Here is a 23,810-nt window from a genome sequence, read left to right on the forward strand (position 1 = left end):
GAGCACATCTCGGCATAGTTTTAAGGCATAGTCCACGTGGGGAAAAATATTCGTCATCGTTACAATAATTATAAACAAAATCACTCAATTACACAATTGTATACCTACATTTATTTAACAATAAAATATTCCAAACACGAAAAATACCTACATCATAAGTCCGATATTGTCTTTATATAACCTGACTGTTCACACTAGGTCCAGATTTCAGTGTGAGATTCCTGGGGAAAAAATTCCTGGAGCTGATTTTCCCTGATTGGTTTATCCCACAATTTTATAAGACTTTAAAGGAAAAGTGATGGGTCTGTGGGACACACTCACTCTGGGGATTTCCGTAATTTAAAGTAGAAGTTAGTTCTTTATAGCGGTCACATGCCAGTTATATTTGGGGCAACATACTGTTGATTTCCCACAAGTAATGTGAAAAAATATTTTTATGCAAGGGGTAGGGTAAATTTGAATAAGTAAGGCCTAATCTGTCATGTGTACATACACTGTTGTCTTTATATAGTTAGTAATGATCCTAGTCGTATTCTGGCTGTTGGTTAACAGGGTTTGTCGTATACTTGACTCGCAAGTGAGGCAGCTGTATGTTATTGGAGTCAGAGTCACATGCTGTCTCTATGAGAGATGGAGGCAGCGGGAGGTAGCTCTGCTTTGATCCAGTCCTGGATGAGTCCAAGTTAACTCTGATAAAATAACCAAAAATTGTTGTATAAATGAATGTGAATCAGGATTCAGACGACACGCACAACTATGCAACAAATCAATTGTGGCAAGCATTTTGTCAATCAAGCAAATTTATTGAACTATATCAATGTACTTAAGTTCAACTGTCAATTGATTAGATTGTTAGTCATGAATTCACAAACACATTAATGCAGATCTAGAGAAATGCCAACAAACACACAACACACAAACAGACCACTGCTATCAGTGTATTCCTCTTCCCATTTAGATGTTTGCTGTAGTTCTCCAAGTTGTGGTCCACACATTTTTCACAAAAACAGAAATATAACCCAAGACTTCAGCAGAATATTTCAAGAATATCCAAATACCTTAAGACTTTTTTAGTTGTCTTGCCTTAACATGGCCAAGATCAAAATAACTTTCTTGTTATTTCTTGTGTGGAATGTTCCTATTACTATTTTCTGTGTTTACAAATGTATATTTAAACAGAACACACTTTCACAATCACATTCACTCTCCGCATTCTGGTCAAAGATACTTGACTTGTAAGGAAATACATATTTATCAAAGAGATTTATTAAATCTTTTGTTTTCCGTCTTGCAGAAAGAAATGTCTGAGGACCAAACAGGTCCATACCAGGCTTTTTTTTTACCCCTAAATAAGTGTTAGTTTATTTTCACAACATTGTGGTGTGTAAACGGCTGTGCTGAAGTATAAATCAACCCCATTACTTTGAGACACTCCTTCAGATCTGTCCCTACTATCAAACCTAATGTACTGACTATAATTGGTCTGGTCTGAAAATCCACTCTTCCTTGATGAGTACTACAAAGTGCTTGAATGTCTAAGGGGGTTGATCAGAGATGTCCTCCATTCAATCCTGTGTGTGTGTGTGTGTGTGTGTGTGTGTATGCATGTGTCCATGCAACAAGCAGAAAATACAGTGGGCATGTCATTCCACTAGCCAGGCATCAGTTGGGCTTTCTTTCTGTTACAGGAGACAACACAAGCAGAGCACAAGGTTTAGTGAGAAAACAACAATGACAAGCAAAAGGCAAATACTTGCAACAAACTTGCAGCACTATTCTTTATTACATAAAAAGTGTTACATATTACAGACTGCATCTACATACATCAGGGAGGGGTGTATTAATCCACAAAAAAAGAAGCTAAACAATCTTTTTAGCAGATAATTGCAGAAACTAGTATTAGTAATGATGTGGGTGAGGTTATGTTTTAACAAATAATACATTCCAGTCCACTCCCGGCTTCATGACCTCAAATAAAATTGTATCCATTCATATTTTCTCAACTGTTTTCAAATAGCACACAGTACCAGTCTCGGTCACACCTACCTGCCAGCAACAGCTTGCAGGGCATTCTGGGTAGCAGGACCTCCAGGTGTGCCGGCTGCACCAGGGGTGCCGGGCTGACCAGCCGCTCCATTGACCGGACTCCCATCCCCCCTCAGGATGCCGGTGCACTTCCAGTTGTCCATGTAATTGGCTAGAAAGGACAAAGACCCACCTCAATACATTCAGAGTCCAACTTTGTTTACTGTATGGTAATGTTTCAAATTGTTCTAAAGTGAATGTCTGCAACCAATCTAGACGTGTTTGCAATTCTTAAAAGGAAGTATATTCTTAAAAGGAAGCACAAAAGCATCTAGCTAATGCGAGTTCAACCCCAACTGTTTTTGAAAGAAAAGGTTAAAGGGAAATTCTTGATACTGCTTAAGAATTTATTGCACTTTCAAGAGAAGCCATGGGTGAGGGTTGTCTTTAGGTTCCCATTCAGCACTCATACCTTTCCAAAGGCGTACACATCCGTCATCCCCTGAGGAAGCCAACAGGGTACTGGTGATGTTCCAGCTCACCCTCCACACCTGGGAGTTGTGGCCGTCAAACTGGGCCTGAAGCTGCACCTCCAGCTTGGTGGGGCCCGAAGAGGAAGACTCCTTACTGTAGAGAACCCATAGACAGAACCTTAGTGCTGTACTAAGTTCTCTTCTTGAATCTTGTGAATCTACAACTTGTCTAGATTGTTGTAGGTAGGTATTGTAGGAGATTATCATTTAGTAAACAACTAAGAGACCTTACACCTCCTCCAGTACTTGAGAAAGAAGGTCTAAGCATTGTGACATCTGACGGGGTCAGATGGTTGAGCGATTAGGGAATCAGGCTATTAACGAGCTGCCGATTCAATTCCTGGCCGTGCCAAATGACGTTGTGTCCTTGGGCAAGGCACTTCACCTTACTTACCTTGGGGGAATGTCCCTGTACTTACTGTAAGTCGCTCTGGATAACAGTGTCTGCTAAATGAAAATGTGACATTCCCCCTTCAATCCCATGTCTCAGAGGATAAATACCATCTTTGCTATTGGTAACACTATCCAAGAAGGGGACAATATACTACCTGTTACAGGCCAATACACTGTTGATTACTGTAACAGAGCAGTGCTTAATGTTACAGCATGAGCGTAAACGTACCGCATGGGTATAAGCTTGAAGATGCGCACATCTTTGGTTGCTATGGCCAGCACGTGGAAAGAACGTCCCAGGTTTGGTGCAAAGGCGATGTCATGCACGGGGTCTGTGACAGTCATCAGAGTCTCCACCTTGGCGTACTTCCTAAAACAGTGAGTGGGATATCAGCCAATCAGAATACATGTTTCCAATTTTCTTTTGCTTTCTTTAACAACTGGCATGTTACTTTGACAGTCACTGAAACAGTGTCAAGCCTACAATCCGAGAAACAAAAACTGTAGCACCCACCTTGTGTTTTCCACATATTCGTAGATCTGAACTTTACCACTGTAGGCAGTGTTGCCATCATCACTGCCCACGGCTATCATGGGAGAATGGGCACGAGAGCTGCAAGCAAAGACAAAATAACACCTGACGTGACTCATAGAAATTCATAAAGTACAAGCTGTTCATGTCCCTACTCAAAATTACAGTTTGGTCCTTCTTGTATTTGAACTCCCCCATGTCAACTGTAAACAGGGATAGGAAAAAGAAGAGCTTTTGTGTTGAGCACTGTGCCATCTACTGGTGTATTCGGAGAGTATTAAAATCTACAATCTTCTAATATACATTTGATCAATATCAAGTAAGTTCGTTTGTGAAGAACCCTTTAATATATTTACTTTTTAATCAATCATTATATGGATTCAGTTTTGACTTTAATAATACATTTGATAATTCTGTCAGGAGGCCACATAGACGTGAGAGGTGTTCCAGACCTGGAGGGGTTCCAAGAGATACAGGAGCAACTGAGCTTGCATGAGATCTCATGCTGCAGGGACCACTGGCTCAGGTTCATCACATCAGGAGCCTCGTATATTCTGACGACACCGTCCGCGGAGCAGGTGGTCAGCATGAGGCCCATGTGTTTCGGAGCAAACTTCACGTCAGTAACTGACGTTCGGCTGTCCACCAATGTGGTCCTCTTGATCTGGGACCAGGCCAAATGTGGAGGATAAAACAAGTAGTGTTAATGTTCCCCAACTGAAAATGCGTCCGTGTAAAATTGTTCATCAGCCTACACTTTTTTTAGACTGTAAAAAGGTTTTACACTGAAGGTTATTGCATTCATACAAGATTTGTTCAGAAAAGAGTTTCTGGTTTTCCTTTAGATTACACTAATAAGGTAGGTCAAGTGTGTGCCTTGTGGCCTCCATACATCCTTACCCAATGGCTGAGTCCGCGCTGTTTATCGTTGGACTCGCCAACTATCTCCTCCCATACCGCTGCTGTCCGGTCAAATGAGCAGGACGCCAAGACTTGTCCAAACTCGGGGTGGGCCCAGGTCACGCGCCAAACCGATCCGCTGTGGGTCTTAACGTACACACATTTATCAAATATTAAACATGCATTTACTTTAATAATATATTATTTACCCATTTCATGTTTTAGCTCATAACATACTTATAGGTGATGCAAAGGTAATAAAGTATATAGACGTGTGATTATAAGACGCCTGCTTTAACTTACCTTCCAACTTGCTGTGCAGTTCCACTCACCATTGTCACTTTTGTCCCAAACCTGAAATGAAGGATGTGATTTTAAAAAGGGGTACACGTGTTGTCATGCTATTGTCAATTGGCCAATGACCAGCAAGGTTTCTTGACTAAACACAGGTAAAATGATCTTGTTAAAATAAGATAGTTGGTTAATGAACTGTAATTTCTGGCTAGCTATCTTGCAATGCTACCTTGACACTTTGGTCACTGGAACATGTCGCCATTCTCCGGCCGTGGAAATCATAAGACACATCGTGGATAAGGTCTTTATGGTCCGCCGCAATACTTCGCGCAACAAACATAGTTGCAGAGAATTTTTTTTTAAAGGGTAGTGAACTATTTTTGTCACAAGATGTACAAAAGTATGTATACGTTTACGTTTCAGTAAAATTGTCAGCGCTCCATGATCGGCGCCATTTTTCTAAAATTGTTCCCACATCAAATAACGTTAGTTGAAACATAATCCGGAACATCAGTTCCGCGTTAGCTTTAGGTGAAGTTCTTTCTTTATTTAAACCTCAACTTTACCGAGTATCCATCCCCTCTAGTCTTTCACTATTATTTAAGTGATTTTATAAATCTTTCTAAATAATTATTTTATATATTGTTATCATTATCAATTTCATCAAGAAGCAAACTCATTTAAATTATAATAATTATAAGAGTCGTTCATTTTCAATCACAGATTTATTTTAATAAACAGTGTGTGTCACTGGATTTTATTTGTGTTCGAGAAAGAAAGAAAGAAAGAAAGAAAGAAAGCGCTTATTAAGCGTTTATTACAGACAAAATTAATGCTGAATGAATTTCAGAGACATCCAGAGGGATTACATTATAAATTAGTATCCAAGAGGAATCATAGAGGCTCTTTATTACAACCCCAGAATGTGAATGAAAGATTTTCATTTAGTGATGAACAGATTAATAATACGGCCTATTCATTTTGTCATTTTTTTTTTACATCTGTCAAGAATATCTCACCAAGCAACAATCCATTAACTTTCGTTTTACGTAGGAATATTTGATATCACAGGTAGCGAAGGACCCTTCTTTAGCGCAAGCGCACATTGGTTTGATATGAGACGTCAAATACACAGGCAAACGTTCAGTAAGCGGGCTACTTTCCAAATGCTTTATTATAGAAAGTGATGAGTTAGATAAGTACCTGAAATTTTATTTTTGTTTTAATTAATTGAATAGGGCTGTCACTTAAACATGGAACAGGAATTTGAAGACATGGATTCAGATGGCCGGTGGCAGAATCTATACATAGTAAGTGTTTAGGCTAGCCAACTAGCTAGCTCCAGATAGCTTGCAAGTTAGCTATCCAAGTAGCTAGCTACTCTTTTATGTTACTACCTGCTCAGCAGCTGACAGCTAGCTATTTAGCACGAACACTAATCATTAGCTAGCTAGATAGTTACTTTTAGATATGTGTATGCTTTATAGCTCCCTGGAAGTTAGTGAAACACATGACTTCTGTTGCGTATAGCAGTTGTTTAGCTAGCCTATTAGGCTACTACGGCTACTACGCAAGGCTTAACTAAAACAACGTGCGCATGCGACGATGAAGTGACATCACTTCATTGCCACTTAATTTTTTTCGTTGGACAACTAGTTGGTCATCTACAACATAATCAAAATTATTCTTGATATCTTACATCAGCAGCAAACAAGACGCAATGAACAGTTTAGCCTTTTTGATTTTTTTTGGCACTGTACCCAACATTTATTATGATTTCAACCTATCCATTTTATTCATTCTATTTAAAATATGAAGTGTTAAGTACATGGCTACCGCTAGTTTTGAAGTCACTAAAACGTGTGGAGCATGCAGTTTAGATGCTATTTAGCAACATTATCAAATCACTTTCAAGTTCCTAAATTTCTTTTTTACGAATATAGTATTTTATTTTTGCAAAATGGAAAGTACTCCTATAACAAACACCCTTTTGTCCACAGGAAATTCGGAATCAGTCCCATGAATGTCCATTTAAAGTAGCAAAATATCCAGAAAATCGGAACAGAAACAGATATAGAGATGTCAGCCCATGTAAGTTACTTGGACTTACAATTGCCATCAAGCATCTTTACACTTGGCTGATGAAGACATTGTGAATGTAAACCATTTATCAGCAGGAGTCCTACTCCAAAATGCATTATGAATGAAGGAAAAGGCAGGTAGTTAAGATGTTGTTGTCCTTTCCTCTTAGTTGATCACAGTCGTGTCAAACTGAAGAACTCGGACAACGACTACATCAACGCAAGTTTAGTTTTCATGGAAGAAGCCCAAAGAAGTTACATTTTAACTCAGGTACATTTGTTTTTGTCTTACTATTATAATTTTCAATGGATGCCTCAATTTAGTTCTACCCTGGTCCCTTTTTGACTACCCCAGTGAATCGTCTTTTTCTCCCTCCCTGTTGCGCAATTAATGACTGCATCTGGAAAATGTATGTGCCTCTTGCGCTAAATCTTTTAACATGCATCGTCACAGGTGTGTGAAACCTACTGTTATTGTTACAAGATGTGAGAAGCCAGTTTCCTTCTTGGTGTTGTTATACAGAATGCTACTGTTGTGAATGTCTTGGGTTAAAACGGTAACTATTTTGTGTCATGAACAGCCGTTTTTAAGATAAAGCCATGATTTGTGCCTGAATTTGTGCATCATTTTAAATAATAAGCACTTGAATCAGAGGATGAGGGACATATGGTTCTTACTCTTGTAGAGATACAGGGAAAAATGCTAATATTGGCCAATATTTAAGCACCAGCATCCTGGCTTTTCTATGAATCTTGGAAGTAAACTCCTTGAATGACATGTTTACTCTACTATCCTTGGCGGGACTTCCAACCTCATTAGACGTTGTTTTGGGTGCTTTTCAAATAACAGCCATGTCTGTCCTGACAGTGAAAGGCTGATGTGAATACTTGGGGTTAGTTGATATTAGGAGGCTGATAAACCCAGCAAGAAGATACTACACCTATTACTCTAATCTGTATAATACTCAAAAATGTTTTTTCGAGAAGGGAGGGGGAGTTCTGGTGCTTTAGCCCCAAAGGTTAAGGTTTGAAAATAACTTCAACTGGCAGTCACTGTAGTTTTACAAATATAATTCACGCTTTGCAAATTGAGCGTTTTGCTAGCTGTTGCGAAAGTAGGTCTGGTTGACCGCTGCATCCAAATCAGCTGGCTACCAGCAGTGTCCCATTAACAACCTGGACTCTCTCCTCCCTTGGCTCTCGGTCAGTTTATGTTAATGTGACTCGCTCATTAGCAGCTCATCAAGGACAGAGGTCATTTAGATTTGCAGAAGGCAAGATGGAATATTTTGAACAAAAGAGAATAAAATGTTGATGATGCCATGATTAGGCTCACTCCTCACCAGTGATGTAACATATATGTAACGCACAAATTGATGTCTGACTGCACTGAATCACAATATGATGTAGATATTACACATATCCATAAACGGGTGTTGCCCTCAAACGTATACAAATAATGCTAACCTACCAGATACACTTCCACTTTATTGAAGGTAATTTAATTTGAAGGGAAACACTGTGTGGTAATCCTGTATATGACATTGCTTTACGTATGATCTATGTATGTTTGGATGTGTATGTTGTAACGTTCTGTTTGGAAACAATGTTAAATGAAGTGTGTCTACATGTGTCTCTCCCAGGGGCCTCTAAGGAACACCTGTGGACACTTCTGGTTGATGATCTGGGAGCAGAGGACCAAGGCCATCATCATGCTCAACAGAGTGATAGAAAAAGGAGCAGTGAGTTAAGCTAGCTTAAGATCACCTCAGTGTCCACAGGAAGGAAGGGCCCTCTTTTGGCTGCTACATACTGTACTGTGACACATGCTGGTAAAAAGGTCCGCATGTCAGCAACTTTTTTGAATAACACCATTTTGTATAATTCTTTTACCACATTTTTTTCACGTTGCGAAAGTTTGAGTTTTGAAAGAGTCACTCTTAACAACTGAATACTTTTCAATACTTTGCTGACAATAATTTGTCAGCAAAAAAGGCTGGTTTTATAGTTGTGTTTTGGGGGCTTGATCAGGGTTCAGATTGATTTGCATCTTTTGTTTACTACATGTAAATATAGTTACCACCGGTAAATATACACAGGGTGTTTACTTTCAGGATTCTACTGTGGTGGATGCTTGTTATTAAATACTAAACTAATTATTAATATAGCCACTGCCATTACCAAATGTATTGCTGGCGGTAAGACAGTCAACAATGGAAATCTAATAGACTCTTAAATGTGTCTGTCCTGTTTAGGGACTGTGTGATCATCTTGCTATATGTAGGCATGTGTTCATGTTTTTCAACAGGAAAAACTGGAAGACTTGCCCACATTTACATATGACATGCTGGTATTTTGGTCCACAAGTGGGTTATTTTGCCTACATATGGTCATACATTGGTCATACATGATTGTTCCAGTCATGAAGCCCTCTGTGACATGCTTGCGTGTAAAAAGGGCTATACAAATAAATTTGATTTGATTTGATGAATAACCTGTCATTATTGACGCAACTTTGTTTTATCTAAGGTTATGGTGTACAACAAGCCCTAGAGTAGGCATGGGAGATTATTATTCAATCATCCTACCAAATGCTTTGTCATTTTGATATCTAGATATGAATCAAAGGTTATTTGATTACCTTGCTAAGTCTTTAAAAACAATGACTGAACAAAACCGACAACTTAAACTCTCTTCTCTCATGACTGACAGGAAAAGTGTGCCCAGTACTGGCCGACACAGGACGAGCGGAAAACGTCTTACAGAGACACACGCTTCCTAGTGACGCTAGTTTCTGAGGACATCAAGTCCTACTACACCACCAGAGTGCTGGAACTAGAGCATGCTGACGTAAGTCCTTCCATCATTGAACGAAAGGGTATTTTGAAGGGAAATGTGGCGGTAGACCTATGCCCATTGAAAGGTTAGTGACTTTTAGAACTCTTGTGCCAATTTGTACTAACCCACAGCAATGTTTCTCTCAGACGGGGGAGAAGAGGGAGCTGTATCACTTTCATTATACCACCTGGCCCGATTTCGGCGTTCCGGAATCCCCAGCATCGTTCCTCAACTTCTTGTTCAAGGTGCGAGAGTCGGGCTCCCTGGGGGAAGACCATGGGCCGGCTATCGTACACTGCAGCGCTGGGATTGGCCGGTCGGGAACTTTCTCTCTGGTGGACACCTGTCTTGTCCTGGTAAGCCCTGCTCTCATGGATCAGAGTTTCACTTCAGTGAATGTTCACCCTGCTTTTTAGTTTGTGATTATTTCTTTCTGTGGAAGCACAAAATTAAGACTGGGGCATAATGCACTTTGCCAGTAAAAATGTGCCATTGATTGGTGTCATACGTTTTAAACAAAACAAACAAGCTTTCTAATGTAGTCTTATCCCCATGATACCTACATTTAATACCCTAAAGCAGGGGTACTCTGCCATTCAGTCCAGGGTCCGCAACAATGGTGGTTCATTTTTTTTTGCCTTACTTCAGAGTTCTTGGGCTAATTTTGTTCAAAGTGTCCACGTTTTACCACTTTTGACAAGGGCAACCGTCTCATTGCAGATTTAACACATTGTGATTTTTGCAATTTTTCGCTTTTTGTCGGGTTTGGAGCCCGCTATGATTTTTGGTAAGAAGAAACAGGTACCGTTATCAAATCGAATAGCCTGCGTCGTAGCGAATGACACACAACCTGCATGAACCACAGAGATTGCGGCCAACTTTGCGTTGTCATGGCGATTACAGTTATTACAGCTCCTGATTGGACCTTTGGATTGGACACGGAAGATGGAAACCACATTGAGTTGGAACAAAATATAGGTACCAAGGAAAACTCGCTTGGATCATGACTAAATTAGAATGTTGATTTTGGCTTCGGTCCAAATTGTATTGCGTCTGGGTCCGGATATGGACCGGAGTCCGTCTATTGAGTACCCCCGCCCTAAATAAGACATGTAAATGGGGGCAAGAGATGTATCAGAGATGTATCAGATTTTTGTGTTGGTTGATATTTGAATACGGAAAATGTATGCAAGAGTCCCTTCCTGTTCTCCCAAACCGTTGACCTGCAGTTTCTCTTCAGATGGAGAAGAGGAAAGACCCATCTGTGGACATCAAGAACATCCTGCTGGACATGAGGAAGTATCGGATGGGCCTCATCCAGACCCCGGACCAGCTGCGCTTCTCCTACATGGCAGTCCTCGAGGGAGCCAAGTACATTATGGGAGACTCCTCTGCACAGGTACGCCATTCTGTACCAAGAATATACGGATAGTCCAGACCAGTTACGGAAGGTAAGACCAAGACAGAAAAGACAACAGAAAATAAAACATGGTGAGAGAAGCTTTTGAACGTACACAATTTTAGGCTCAAATAAGAATGTCATTTTAATGGTTTAAATTATAATGGCAATACCGTTATCTGCCTCTTGCTCCCTTAAACTCTGTTGGCGCATTCAGAAACGGTGGCGTGAGCTGTCAAATGAGGACCAGGAGCCTTTGTCTGACTCCCCGCCACCCGCCAGCCCCCAGACCGTGTGTCCGGATAGGTACAATGGCAGCAAAGGGCCCCACCAAGAAGAAAGTGGGGACTCTGAAGTGGACCACAAGGCCACCGCTGAGGTCACCTGCAAGGAACAAGATGTGGATGGGATCATTGCCAAGTCAGTTAATTGAGATTTTTTTCTCCAATAATGTTCGACTTTCTGATTTGTAAAATAATTCTGGAGGACAATAAATTATATAACCGTTCTTTTGTTTTCCGTTATCTCCCAGTGCGCGCAAGAGACACAGAGATGAGAGGATGTTCAACTCCACACCCAAGACACCCCAACAAGCCAACCAACCAACAAAGTCCAGGATAACAGATTCAGAAAAGAAGAGGAAAAGGTGACCGTTTTGATTTTTAAAAACAAAAAGTATGCTAAATACCACATTTTGATACACTTCACTTTTTCTGTGAAGTTTTGGAATGGTTATCATCATTTTAGATGTTTCATTTCCAAATAATTGGAAATCATTTCCACATTTTTTACAGTAATGGAAATAAAAGAAATATTTTAACATCTTAAAAAGTCATGACCATTTGTGCAACAATACCTCATTTTAGCATGGGTTTATCTTATTACAGTACAGCCCTATTTGGAGGCAGCTGTATGTTAATGCCATATTTTCTGCTCATTTTCAGAAGTCATGAAAATGTCATATGGTGTGGGAACCCAGTGTTACCACATGGTAGTCATGTGACTAAAATACAATAAGCTGGATCTTTGCCTCAATAGCGCATGCCACAAATCCATTTTTACAAACAATTACTCATTACCATTGTCCGTCATTTTGATATGGTCTAGACAAGTTCAGACTCTGTTCTCCAGAATGACAAAGAGGGATGGGCAGTGACATGGCTAGGAGTAATAAACTCAGTGGGTATATAGTACAGGGTCATGAACAACTCATTGTCTGGTTTGCTAGGCTCACATCTGTCACTTTTGATGACAGTGCACCTTGAAGAGCTGCTCTTAGGAGAAATTCCTTGTTTGTCTGTGCGATGTGTGTTCCAGTAACAGAACTTGGTGGAGGTTATTCTTTTTGTCAACATGTTGTCATTGTTCTCCTGAACAGTTTGGCCTGCATTTGCTGTACATGACGAGTGCTGGCCAGTGGGGGCGCTGTAGCTTTGTCCTCTGGGACAGCGACACAAAGAAGAATTATTAGCAAACTGCAACATTTATTCGCAGCTTTAAAAAAGGAGCCCGATGTGTACGTTGGTCACGTAGAACTGTGTGTGTGTGTGTGTGTGTGTGTGGTTCATGCGCTGATGGATTCTTTTTTTTTTTTTTGCTGGTTTGTGTGGGTTGGCTATGGTTCAGGTCAAAGTTGTAATGGGCTGCTGTGTAGCATGGAATGTTTGTGTTTGTGTTCAGTCTACATGCCCTGTTCAGGTGGCAACCCTTCCTTAAAAATATGGAATGAAAGTCTTGTTTTTGCTTCCCAGCAGCCATAGTGGTGAGACCGTCCCAGTCTATATTTATGCCAGCAGCTGTGTGCTAGTTGATAGAATGAGGTAACCCGAATGTATTTCAAACATGAAGAAACTCAATGCAGCCAAGTTTATTGTTTTAAAAACATAAGTTTTGCATAATACAATCAGATTGTCCTTTAAGTTCTCTATTAATCAAAATTAAGTTTCAAGTTGTTTTGCGTTTCTGAATCGGCACTAGCAAGCTAAGAGTTTAGATATTTTTATCTATTTAATGTAGACCAATACTCTGTTTTAATATACAGTAAAAAAGAAAAGAAAAAGATTACAATCTCACCATGTCTCAAATGCAGTCTTAACCAAAGGATACACTGACTCAATCTGACTGTTTAACACCTTAAATGAAACATAACTGCTACTTATTCTAAATAAGCTGTTTGCCCTCTACCTGGCTATCTGCAGGGGAGTTGGTATCTACATGCAAGAACTGTAAATTTAAGAAACTTAAATGATAACCGTTGCTGACCAAAGGGGCAGATTTCTTGGTTAATTTCCTGAAACTTCACACTTGCGTGTTAAAAATAAATAAATAAACAAAATCACGGTAGTGGGCAAGCAGTTTATTAATGCTGTGTTTAACTTACGGCTAAATAGTTGATCACAGTGATCCAAGGAAACGCATGATGGTTGATTTACCATCCATCAAATATTAGGCATGAGTATTGCAATTTGTAGTTGCCAAGCTAAATGCATTTGGTTGCATGGGTCCTTTGGTCACTTTAAATCAGCTGTGGCAATGCCGCTGGTTGTTTGTTTTCATCCAATAGTATTTTTGTATCTGGGTTTACATTTTCAGTTTGTGTTTTGCTTCTTATGACAGGTCAAGAACCAGTGATACCTAACTCACTCCACCAGTGGCCACAGACCAGAGTGCTGACAGCAAAGAAGACTTCAGCAGGGATTTGCCATCCAAACCTTTCTTTGTCTCATGCTTTTCCCCCCCTTTTTTTCCTTCATTCCTCACCCAATCTTTCACCTTTCTCTCAATTTTCAACATTCACCTAACCATCTTTGAGCCTTATGCCTTTCATACCAAAAAAAAAACACCTTGCTCTACAACCCCACCTAACCCACACATCACCATCTTGTCCCACCCCACATCCTTCTGTACAGTTTACAGAACAAGCTTCGACATTCTTTGGAGGAAGAACATTTGAACAATGAACACCAGCCTATTACCTGGCGCTGTCAAGTGGAGTAGGTCACAATAATGCATCGACAGGGATAGGAATGTCAATGCTTCTGTTTTTACCGTGTTTTGTGGGCCACCCCTATTTTGCTTTGAATTTACTGACGAAGGCTGAACAACTTATCTGAAATGGGGGCTATGCATTGTCATTTTGTAATGTTTGTAGGAGGTATTTTTAGAGAACAGAGGCAAAAAAATATGAAATGTTATATTTTTTATAAGAAATTACTTGAAATTTCCTATTGTGAGAGAGGATGAAAGTAAAGTGCTCGCACTATGTGCAAGGACTTAAGTGGCATGTGTTTTCATGTACATAGTGTTTTTTTTAATGACGAGTGAAAAACTATTTTGGATTTATGAAATATTTTGGATTGATAATATCGTACATTGCATTTGTTAGAAAAGAAGACCTGCTTTCAATACTGGGTTTCCTTTGAATATAATTGTCAAGTCTTACATTTCCTGTTCTCTAGAGTGTAATCTAAGAATAAAAATGGCTTGAAAACTATGACTAAACTGTTCAGGAAGTGATGACGCAAAAGGTTAAATGATTTTCTTCTGAGAGACAATTTGACTATTTAAAATCTGGACAATAAAAAAAAATTTCACTGAAGCTTTTGTTTTAGTCTTAATATAGAGCTGTATTTGAATATTAAAAGATGTCTTGACTCCTTTTCCAAGAAGCAAGGTCAATGTGCTGCACCTTGGACTCTTCTTGCAGATGGATATTACATGAACTAAATGATTCATGACTCTTGCTACACACACAGATCATCCATAATTCAATTTGAACTCGTTACAAGAAGTATGACAGTATTAGCCAACAATGTTAAAGAACTGCTGCCCGGAATCAAGCGTGGCAAGTGGCCAAACTACTATGTTAAACGGTGTTAGGTGTGAGTCGCTGAAAGGTCAGCCCATCTAGTGCAACATTGGTTTCATAAGGAATCATATAAAATAAGGCACTGTATTTATTCACACTTGACACCATGTTGTTAAAACACTAACAAAGATTTTTCAGGTACATTACCAACATGCATATTTTATTTGGCCTATACATGTCATACTTTTGTTGAACAACATATCCACTGGAAAGAAAACCAAATCCAAAATAATGTTAACAATCTTTAATTCCAAAAGGTCTTTCGGGGATTTTTCAGTTCATAAATTACAAAGTAGGATCCACAAATCAGATGAGGAATGTTCTTCAGAAGGTTAAGTTCCAGCAGGAGGCTATTTCCATGAGTAAAAGAACGTGTTTGTTTTAAACGATGAATCAGAAGAGTGCTGGGGGAATGCCACTTCCAAAGAGAAGTCTCCACGAAGGGGGAATTCTCCATTTCGGGGAAGACTGACTCTAATCAAATAAAATCGCATAGACAAAATACATTACTTGACATGTAGACATATGCTATTGCACAAAATTATCTCGTATGGAAATCCTAGTTAACTTTCCCAAAAGCTAAACAGAGACTTGCAGCTTTCATAAATTGTATTTATTGTCAATGCAAAGTGATGCTACTTCAAGTTTCAGGGCTGCTGTGTGAGTTGTGGCACTTACAGGCTTGTCCACCAGGTGCAGCCAGTCGTTGAGATAGTTGAGGAGGCTGAAGGCATCTGGGATGTTGTCTCCCTCAGAGCAGAAGATCAACAACACCGCCAAAGGGATGTCCTCTGCACAACTAGATGGGTAGGAACAATGGTTAATGGAACTGCCCAAATCCTTCCATCCTTCCTTTGATTTGATATCAATGCATTTGAAATGGATTGACAGTAGCTGTGTAGGGGTACACCGGTTTAATAATCTCCAAGGCAAACCAACATTTTCATATTTAAGTCAATTAAAGAAGCCCCAAGATTAAACGATTAACCAGATTTGTAAACTGCATCACAAACACCCACACGTTTGTCTATTTATACAGTCAATATTTCTTGCAGCTTACCTGTCAGTGAAAAGTCCTTTAGTGGGGCCACCTCCGGGAATGTAGAGGAGCTGCTCTGATTCAGGGACACCCATTAAGGCAGACACTCTCTCCATCTCCCTCCATTCTAGCTCTTTCACACTCTTCATCACTTCCTGCAGGGCAGGTGTGGCCAGGTACCTCAGCGGGGTGCTTTGATAGGGGAAATGAGAATGTTAGCTTGGATATAGGATAATTTTATTGGTATTTATTGACACTGACAAGACAAGTACTAGCCTCAGACAAGATTTTTTGGCCTAAGGACTAGGTTTAATTAGTCTGGAAGACCTCATTTGAGGCAGGGTCAATAATGTTATTGAGACACATTTTTTGCCACATTTGCTGAAATAAATGCTTAGTTAGGACTGAACTTAATGATTAAAAGGCATTTAACTGAATGCAATGATTGGACAGGCTACTTGTCTACCTCCCGGCAGTGGTCAGGCAATGAGTTCATGTGTTTTGGTGGAATGGCTTTGCAAGGATGGGGTGGGATATTTTGGTTTGAATCCTTTCTAACTCAAGCCAAAATTGCTAGGTCCGCAAAATGTACCAATCCTGCCTTTAAGATGATCTAACAGATGATCCATCAGGTATCACATATCTGTGAGATGAACTCTTAATGCCAACATCACATGGTCCAAGTACATGAGTAGAACTGAATACCCAAGAAGTTGTTGGTCGTCCCTCTGATAGGCATGACTACTGGACAGAACCACTGTTTTACTGAAGCCACTTGCTTTTATCCAACACACAATCAGTTTACGGAACTTCTTGGACTTGGTCTGAAAAAGGGAAAAGTTTGGTTCATTTAGAAGGATGTGAGAAGAACATTCAGTGACCAATTTAACAATTTGTTAACCAACAACAAGTTTGGCACTTTTCCATTGCATGGTAACAGCTCCAAAACCAAAAGAGGCAAAAAGGCAGTGGGAAAGCACCATTAGTTGCACAACTATTTGGGTGTCAACTCGTCTCAACCATGTAACATAAAGTAGAATACACTTTTGGAATTGGACCCTCCTTTGACATTCACCTGTATAACTGGACTCCTGATCTGTAGAACCGCCAAATTCAACTTGGGCGCCGCATACACTTTAGGAGATAAATCAGTACAGTTAATGATAATTGTCTAGACTTTGAGGACTGACCCAGTTTTAAATGGAACATCCTCATGTGATATATAGAAACATCCTACCTTCTGCATTGGTGTACAGTTCGTTTGCGTCTTCTGCAGAAGTCGCATACGGATTGTTGCCAGCCATCGGAATGAGACAGTCGGTGTGAATGTATCCCACTCTGCACATGTTGAGCGTGGAGATTATGAGGTCCACTGCAAGTTGCCCCACATTACCAACTGATATTGCTGGCTGTTAGGGTAGAACATGCTGTCATCAAATAAGCAGGGTACACCATAGTTCTGACTGCAAATACATTTTGCTACATCATGAATTGCACTTCTGGTCACAGTTGAGCTACTCACCATAATTAGTGTAAAGTCCTTGAATGAGGCCGCCGGTGTGCCTTCTGTTTTGACGAACATGTTGAATGATCAATTTTCAATAACGTTACGTTGAAAAATGTTGACGTGTTTGGATGTCAGTTAAAGCCAGACAACTTTCAGTGTAGTCTATAAATGATGTATGTACTTTCGTTTTCTCTCTGTTCAGTGGGGCTTTTTTGGTAGCATATCTGTCTGTCTTTGAATGCGTATGTCGTTTATAGCCCTCCTTTTAGATGCCTGAATGAATTGACCTAACATAGTCCAATTTAAAATAACCCAAAGCATTATTTACACAAACAACCATATAATTTTTCATAAATAAATAGTTAATATTCAAAAGTACACGGAAAAGACGTAGAAACTTTTATGGGAAGAGGCTGTTCTAAATTACAGCCAGGGGTTACGCCAGTCTCCTACTTGTTAAACCAAGTCCTCCACCGCTGCGTCTCTGCATACTTTGTATTTATTTTTTAGTACGTACTGCAGTTACTCTAACAATGTACTAGTGCATTTTTTATTATTATTGAGAAAGAACTCCCGACAAACTTACAAACAGACAACGAGGAAACAAACAATATGCATACAACAAACAACAAACAATATGCATACATCAAGCATAACTGTATAGTATTAGATGACTGTAAATATTAATAATAATACCAATAAAAAAAACATGTATGCACTGATGCATGTAGTATGCACACAATAAACAACCTCAAACTTGGAGCTTGTTGCTCCAAAATGAAGAACCTGGGGTAAAGCATTTAAAGCCTCCTTGATCCAATATTTTAACTATAATTTTTCAGACAGATCTGAAATATAGACAAGCATGAAACACAGAGGGACACAGCTTTCCCCCCATTATCTGGAGGTGCCCGCCATAGGATTGGTAGTCGAGGGGTCAGAGCCAGTTGACATAGCATACCTCTAAATCAACTTCCACTACTGGAATATCGGTTCTTAAAAAAGAAAGAACATCGAATCTACTATATATGATTCTATGCAGAAGAATGAAAACATTAACTTTGAACCCCCAATATGTTGTGACTTTTTGCACTTGAAGTTCCCAGTAACGTATTCATTCACCAACACTTCAGAACCACATGGATAACAAACACACAAAACATAGTGAAAATAGCTCAAGCACTGGCTGAAATCTATTTGGTGGTCAAAGTATGCACACATTGCCATCTCTGTGACAAGTTATGTTGTGTGAGGGCAACACTAGAAGCGGCAATACTGGAATTGGATGCTTTCTGTCCCTTCAGCAGCCAGGCAGCCTCAGTCCCTTCAGCAGCCAGGCAGCCTCAGTCCCCTCAGCAGCCAGGCAGCCTCAGTCCCCTCAGCAGCCAGGCAGCCTCAGTCCCTTGAGCAGCCAGGCAGCCTCAGTCCCCTCAGCAGCCGGGCAGCCTCAGCCTGCATTGTCACGTCAGAGCAGGTGCAGGCCGGGGCCTGCCAACACGGGACACCTGCGCTGCATATGCAGCACAACTGAAATAAACTGATGAAAGGTACAGTCAATGAATAATGAATGAGTGAAATGAATGCATTTTGTCAAATGAATTTGAAAAAAATGTGGTTAGATATGTTTTAATCTAGTGTTTTGGCACAATTAAATACATTTTTGATAAGTACTGTCCAGCGTCTGTGTGATTCATTTGAATGATCAAGAATGATCAAATTGAATAAAAGAAAAACAAGGTGTGTACTTATGAATACTGAGGTATCGCTCTCTTATGTACAGGATGCAGTTTATAATACATGCACTAAATGTTTAACAGCTATGAGGGATGTCGAAATATGTGTGATATGACAACCTATTTCGCTGATAAAAAAATTACCAACTAAAACTTTTCTTTGTAAATGTGCTCCAACTTTTTGAAAATAACAATAGTTCATAATTATTCTCGGAAATGTCATTACAATGAATAACTTTCTAAAATATGTTGTATGGATTTGCATGCATTCATTTGTGTCGTTTGTGTTTGTACTGCATTTTTGTATGTGTGTATGTGTAAAGTGGGGGGCACTGAAGGTTTGGATGACATTTAGAGAAAGGTCAGATATAGAGAGACCTGTGAATGATCCCCTTTACTTCCTTGTCCATCTGCTCTGCAGCTATCCACTGATTGTGACTTCCTTATTATTCCTGAGTCATTCGTGTGTTAAGGATTTCTCAAAAGAAATGTTGGGCTATTAAGTGGAAACACAAGCAGAGTCAACTAATAAGTGGTATGGAACCAGGTCTGTCATACAGGTTCTTGTGACAGGTGTATGTGTGTATGGACATGGGATCAACAGCTAAAGCTGCTGGAGACTTTCTCAGTGTTTTGACCTCAACCCCCATCTCTCTTCCCCCATCACAGTCTGACATAGAATCCTGTCCTTACCAGTCTCTAAGCAGGCTCTCTCTGGTAGCTAGATACATTTGAGCTTCCAGACCTTATAAGCCAATCATGGCTTATCAACTCTGGTTACACCTCGTTCAGGGATCAACGACCAAGCATGTTTTAGGTGCTCACATGCAAGACAGTCTCTGTACAGTTCTAGTGGTGGCTGCACAACATTTTGCATTGGGAAATTATACTGGACTGTTATGAGAAATGCTGTTTCTTGATTTCTGACTATTTATGGGCTCGAAGTAAAAGCTGATATTGTTTAGTTACTTACTGTAAAGTATGTGTTCAGAGTTCCCAGATAGTCGTAATGCGTGCATCTGGGTATTATATTGTTTTCTTTGTTGGTAAAATAGACTAATCCATTTTAAATTTGCCTAGACCACAATAATGAAATCCTAAATTCTATGTAAGTGGTGATACCCCTTAAGGGTGCATAAAGTAAGATTTTATCATGAGAACAAATCTGAACCTTGGACAGTTCCTTGTCTTCTTTAATAATATCTGAATGTCAAGGTGGATACACTCTTGCCTGTCTTTTTCTGACTAAAAGTTTTTTGACTAAAAGTAATGACAACCACTCATTCAAAACAAATTCCTCACCCATACTATATTGTCTAGTTTGCTAGTGAGCTAGGTTTAAAACATTTAGACTGGTGTGGATTGTGTATGTGTATGTTTATTGGTTCCCATCACTACAAGCCCAAGGCTAGGGCCGAGGACAGGATCGAGTCTGGGACCAAACCTGAAGCCATGACCAGGGCAGAGGCTGGGACTGGAGTCGAGGCTGGGGCCAGGGATGAGGTCCAGGGATGAGGATGGGATTGCAGGACTTGGCAGAGCTCACCCCAGAATGCCATGGGGAATGACGTGACTGATCCATGGCTTCTCCTCAAACCACTAAAGTTGGATGGTGACTGATCCAGGTATGGCCCTGGAAACAGTATCAAGGGGCCCTAATACAGGTGAAACCAAAATGTGCTACAAAGATTGGCTGAAGTCATCCACCTTCATGTAAAAAAGCTTTTCTGTTGGGTCCATGATTGGTCCAAGCCTTCTGTCACCTGTGGTAGTGCAGGAGGTGGACCCAAACGCAAGGAGAGGACACCAAGCAGGATCAAAACCAAAAAAAGGTATTTCGTTTATTTTATTTTATTAGCGAACATAAGAAGTACTTACACACTGTACAACAACACAACACGGATCTTACAAAGACTAACCAGGGAAAGAATCGTAATTGCGCACAAATACCAAACTAGACACAGGTGAAACCAACTACAACAAACAAACAAACCACACGCAGACACTTAAGACACAGGTGCAGGTAATCACACTGACACAGGGAAAAGACTGGGGCACAGACATGGGCGTGACAGATCGAGTTGCTGCTTCTGGATTCTGTGGGGAAGGCAAGCTATTCTCAAGCATCAACACACGTAGAGAGTGCCAAACGTGGCAAGTTAAACCTTCCCAAGGTGGCTGACCTCCCCCTGGCTAGCTTGCGTCTCTGCAAACGACCATTCTTCTCCACAGAAGTGTCAGCCTCCAGTGTTAAGATGGCGTGTTGTTGGTTTCTATGGAAAGTGCTCAGAGGCTCATTGAGGCTCGCAGAACGAAGACATAAAAAAAAACTGTGCCATGTTGAACTTTCTATAGAAACCAACAGGTCCCCATTTTAAACAGCTTTGATGCTTGGTCTACTACTTAATAACAGGTATATGGTACGAATGCGTTACGCACAAATCTTTCCTATTTCATTGGCCAAATGTATTAAATAACCATGAAATTGATGTCTTCCCTCTCATCAATTATTGTTTCACTATAAAAACTGAGGGCCCCAGTAGCTTACAGTGGAATATGTGAGAATGCCCCCATTGAAGGTATCTAAAAGATTTCCATTTACCTCCAAGCAAGTCTTAAGGATATAGCGCATCTTCAGAGAGAGAACGACTTAACATGTAAGTGGCAAATGTCTGAACAGCCGTTTCTGACTGCAAGACCTTACAGTCTATGGGCAAGACGGACATGACAAATGGGGGCGTGGCAGTATTCTGATTGCAAATCGGGCATGCGTCTGTCAAGTGTCAATTTAGACCTGATTCATTTATTAACATATACCATTGCCGATTTTAGACCACTGGTGCTCAAGCACCCCTAAATGTATTCTCAGCACCCCTAAAAATAATAATAATAAAATAATTAAATTAATATTGTTTATTATAATTTGATGCTGGTGGTAGTTCATAAAGAAAGGGACATCCTTAGTTTTTTCATAATAATACATACATGTATTAATTGTTATCCAGTGAAATTAGGGATTTATTACCGGCATGCAAACTCCTCACCTTTAGGTGAGACTCACCTTTTTGAAACCAAAATGGGTAACCTACGTGATTTGTACAGATGAGATGGTGAAATGGTGTGTGTGTGTGTGGGGGGGGGGGGGCGTGGCGTGGCGTGGCGTGGCGGGTCGTAGCCGTGGCTAACACAACATTTTACCCGTGCTTCCCAACTTTACAACTGGCTCTGGAACCAATTGTCACTCCTAATGCCTAAACCAGAGGCAGAGTGGGTAGAGGTTTACAGACCCATCTTACATCATCTAGTAGAAACTATTTTAATACAATATAAAAAATTATGTCTGCTGGATGTGTGTTAGCTTTACAGTAAGTGATGCTTTTGACTTTTGCTTTTTAAAGTAGTTCAACACAGGTAATCCTGTTTGTTTAATTATTTTTTATGATGTATGCTATACAAAAAATGTATTTATGGTTAAAAGAACATAACATTGTTTACAAGAGCACATATTCTACATAGACCCAGCCTCTTAATTTTGCTCTCAAAGTGCACCAGATTGATGCGTTTAACTCTAAAATGTTATACATTTTCTTCCAGGGACCATGCCTCTGGACACTCCTCGAGGGTCAGGGGTTTGCCGTATCCTTCTCACCTTTTTTTACCCCTGACCTGTTTGCATGCCTGTTATTAGCAAGGGGGGTTAGCACTTTTCTAAGGCAGTGTATTCATGACACATTCTCATTGGGGGCTGAGCACCCCTAAAGGCCCCCCACCCCCAACTCTATGGTTCCTTTGCATCGCCGTTTGGTGGGTAATCAGCATACTGAGGTTGTCACGAGGGATGATAAGGTTTGTCTGATGTGATCAAATCCGACTCTTCAGGTGTGGCAAGATGTTGGCTCTGTGTGGTCTGGTTGACCTCACTATAATTATGTTGTGGTCATTTGAACTTTATTTTGAGGCTTTTCACAAACGTAGTCTAAGACATAAAACTTATTTTTTTGTGTTAATGTACATTAAATTGTTCTTTCTGATATGGATTAAATAATCTCTTCATGCTCTAAATCACTACGTTTACATGATGGTATCATTTTAAATATAGCTTTATCCGGATAATGCTAATTTTGGGGGCAACTGCTATAGTGATTGCCATGACATGATCGAACATTGTCATGCATGCATAAATTATGTAGAAAAGGGTCACTTTTGCTCCAAAAAACTTTCACTGACAGTTTCCATGGACTAGGGATTTGAATGTTCATTGTTACTATTTTATGAAATCCAATTGTGTCATATGTCACGCAGTTAGGTAGGCCTACTATGAATTGTATAGTTTTCCTGATAGCATTGTTACCATAACATATTAATTACACAACCACAAATTGTGACAAGGCCAAAATTAAGCATTTTATGATATTGTTTTTCTCCTGGTGAAGCTAACAAACCTTCTATATATATGTTCTGGTTCTAAACAGTTCCATATGTCTGTACACACTCACTCTTTCTGTCACAGACATGCACACAAAGTACACAAAGTACACCAAGATCATGTTGGTTAATCCAGTAAGCTTCCTTGTCAGGTCTGCTGCTGGTGACGCACTGAAACCTTGGGTCAGCTCAGTACTAGCTGAAAGTATCATCTCAATGACCCCCCCAGCCCAGCCTCACTTA

The 23,810-nt window shown here is 40.0% G+C and overlaps 3 protein-coding genes across 9 annotated transcripts; 1 reads left to right on the forward strand and 2 right to left on the reverse strand.

Moving 5' to 3' along the window:
• Positions 1–96: 96 nt before the first annotated feature.
• Positions 97–5,144, reverse strand: seh1l (SEH1-like (S. cerevisiae)). Of its 2 annotated transcripts, none has more exons than XM_084695819.1 (9): positions 4,907–5,144; positions 4,687–4,737; positions 4,384–4,530; positions 3,936–4,147; positions 3,466–3,564; positions 3,181–3,321; positions 2,498–2,652; positions 2,047–2,197; positions 97–689 (listed from the first exon to the last, which is right to left on the reverse strand). In XM_084695819.1, exons 1-9 carry the CDS (start codon positions 5,015–5,017, stop codon positions 524–526), a joined length of 1,233 nt encoding a protein of 410 aa, XP_084551945.1. In that variant the 5' UTR covers positions 5,018–5,144; the 3' UTR covers positions 97–523. The 2 variants fall into 2 exon arrangements, with proteins under 2 accessions (XP_084551945.1, XP_084551946.1); XM_084695820.1 differs by lacking the exon at positions 97–689 and adding an exon at positions 783–1,679.
• Positions 5,145–5,776: 632 nt separating this feature from the next.
• ptpn2b (protein tyrosine phosphatase non-receptor type 2b) lies at positions 5,777–14,593 on the forward strand. 6 transcript variants are annotated; one of them, XR_014753260.1, is made up of 12 exons: positions 5,777–5,823; positions 5,916–5,987; positions 6,678–6,768; positions 6,929–7,029; positions 8,402–8,500; positions 9,471–9,608; positions 9,728–9,952; positions 10,837–10,995; positions 11,213–11,415; positions 11,528–11,641; positions 12,374–12,511; positions 13,612–14,593. XR_014753260.1 is itself a non-coding variant. In XM_084695825.1 (10 exons), the coding sequence occupies exons 1-10, from the start codon at positions 5,931–5,933 to the stop codon at positions 13,631–13,633; spliced, it is 1,209 nt and encodes a 402-aa protein (XP_084551951.1). In that variant the 5' UTR covers positions 5,795–5,930; the 3' UTR covers positions 13,634–14,593. The 6 variants fall into 6 exon arrangements, 2 of the variants coding, with proteins under 2 accessions (XP_084551951.1, XP_084551952.1); XR_014753262.1 differs by having other exon boundaries at positions 5,805–5,823; positions 9,743–9,952; XR_014753259.1 differs by having other exon boundaries at positions 5,795–5,987.
• Positions 14,594–15,092: 499 nt separating this feature from the next.
• Positions 15,093–17,726, reverse strand: psmg2 (proteasome (prosome, macropain) assembly chaperone 2). Its single transcript, XM_084695827.1, has 7 exons — positions 17,425–17,726; positions 17,140–17,311; positions 16,978–17,036; positions 16,608–16,726; positions 15,924–16,094; positions 15,542–15,662; positions 15,093–15,337 (listed from the first exon to the last, which is right to left on the reverse strand). The coding sequence occupies exons 1-7, from the start codon at positions 17,482–17,484 to the stop codon at positions 15,257–15,259; spliced, it is 783 nt and encodes a 260-aa protein (XP_084551953.1). The 5' UTR covers positions 17,485–17,726; the 3' UTR covers positions 15,093–15,256.
• Positions 17,727–23,810: the final 6,084 nt, after the last annotated feature.

Source organism: Hypomesus nipponensis, chromosome 4 (assembly GCF_054491055.1).
Source record: "Hypomesus nipponensis isolate SF chromosome 4, ASM5449105v1, whole genome shotgun sequence".
Lineage (NCBI taxonomy): Eukaryota > Metazoa > Chordata > Actinopteri > Osmeriformes > Osmeridae > Hypomesus > Hypomesus nipponensis.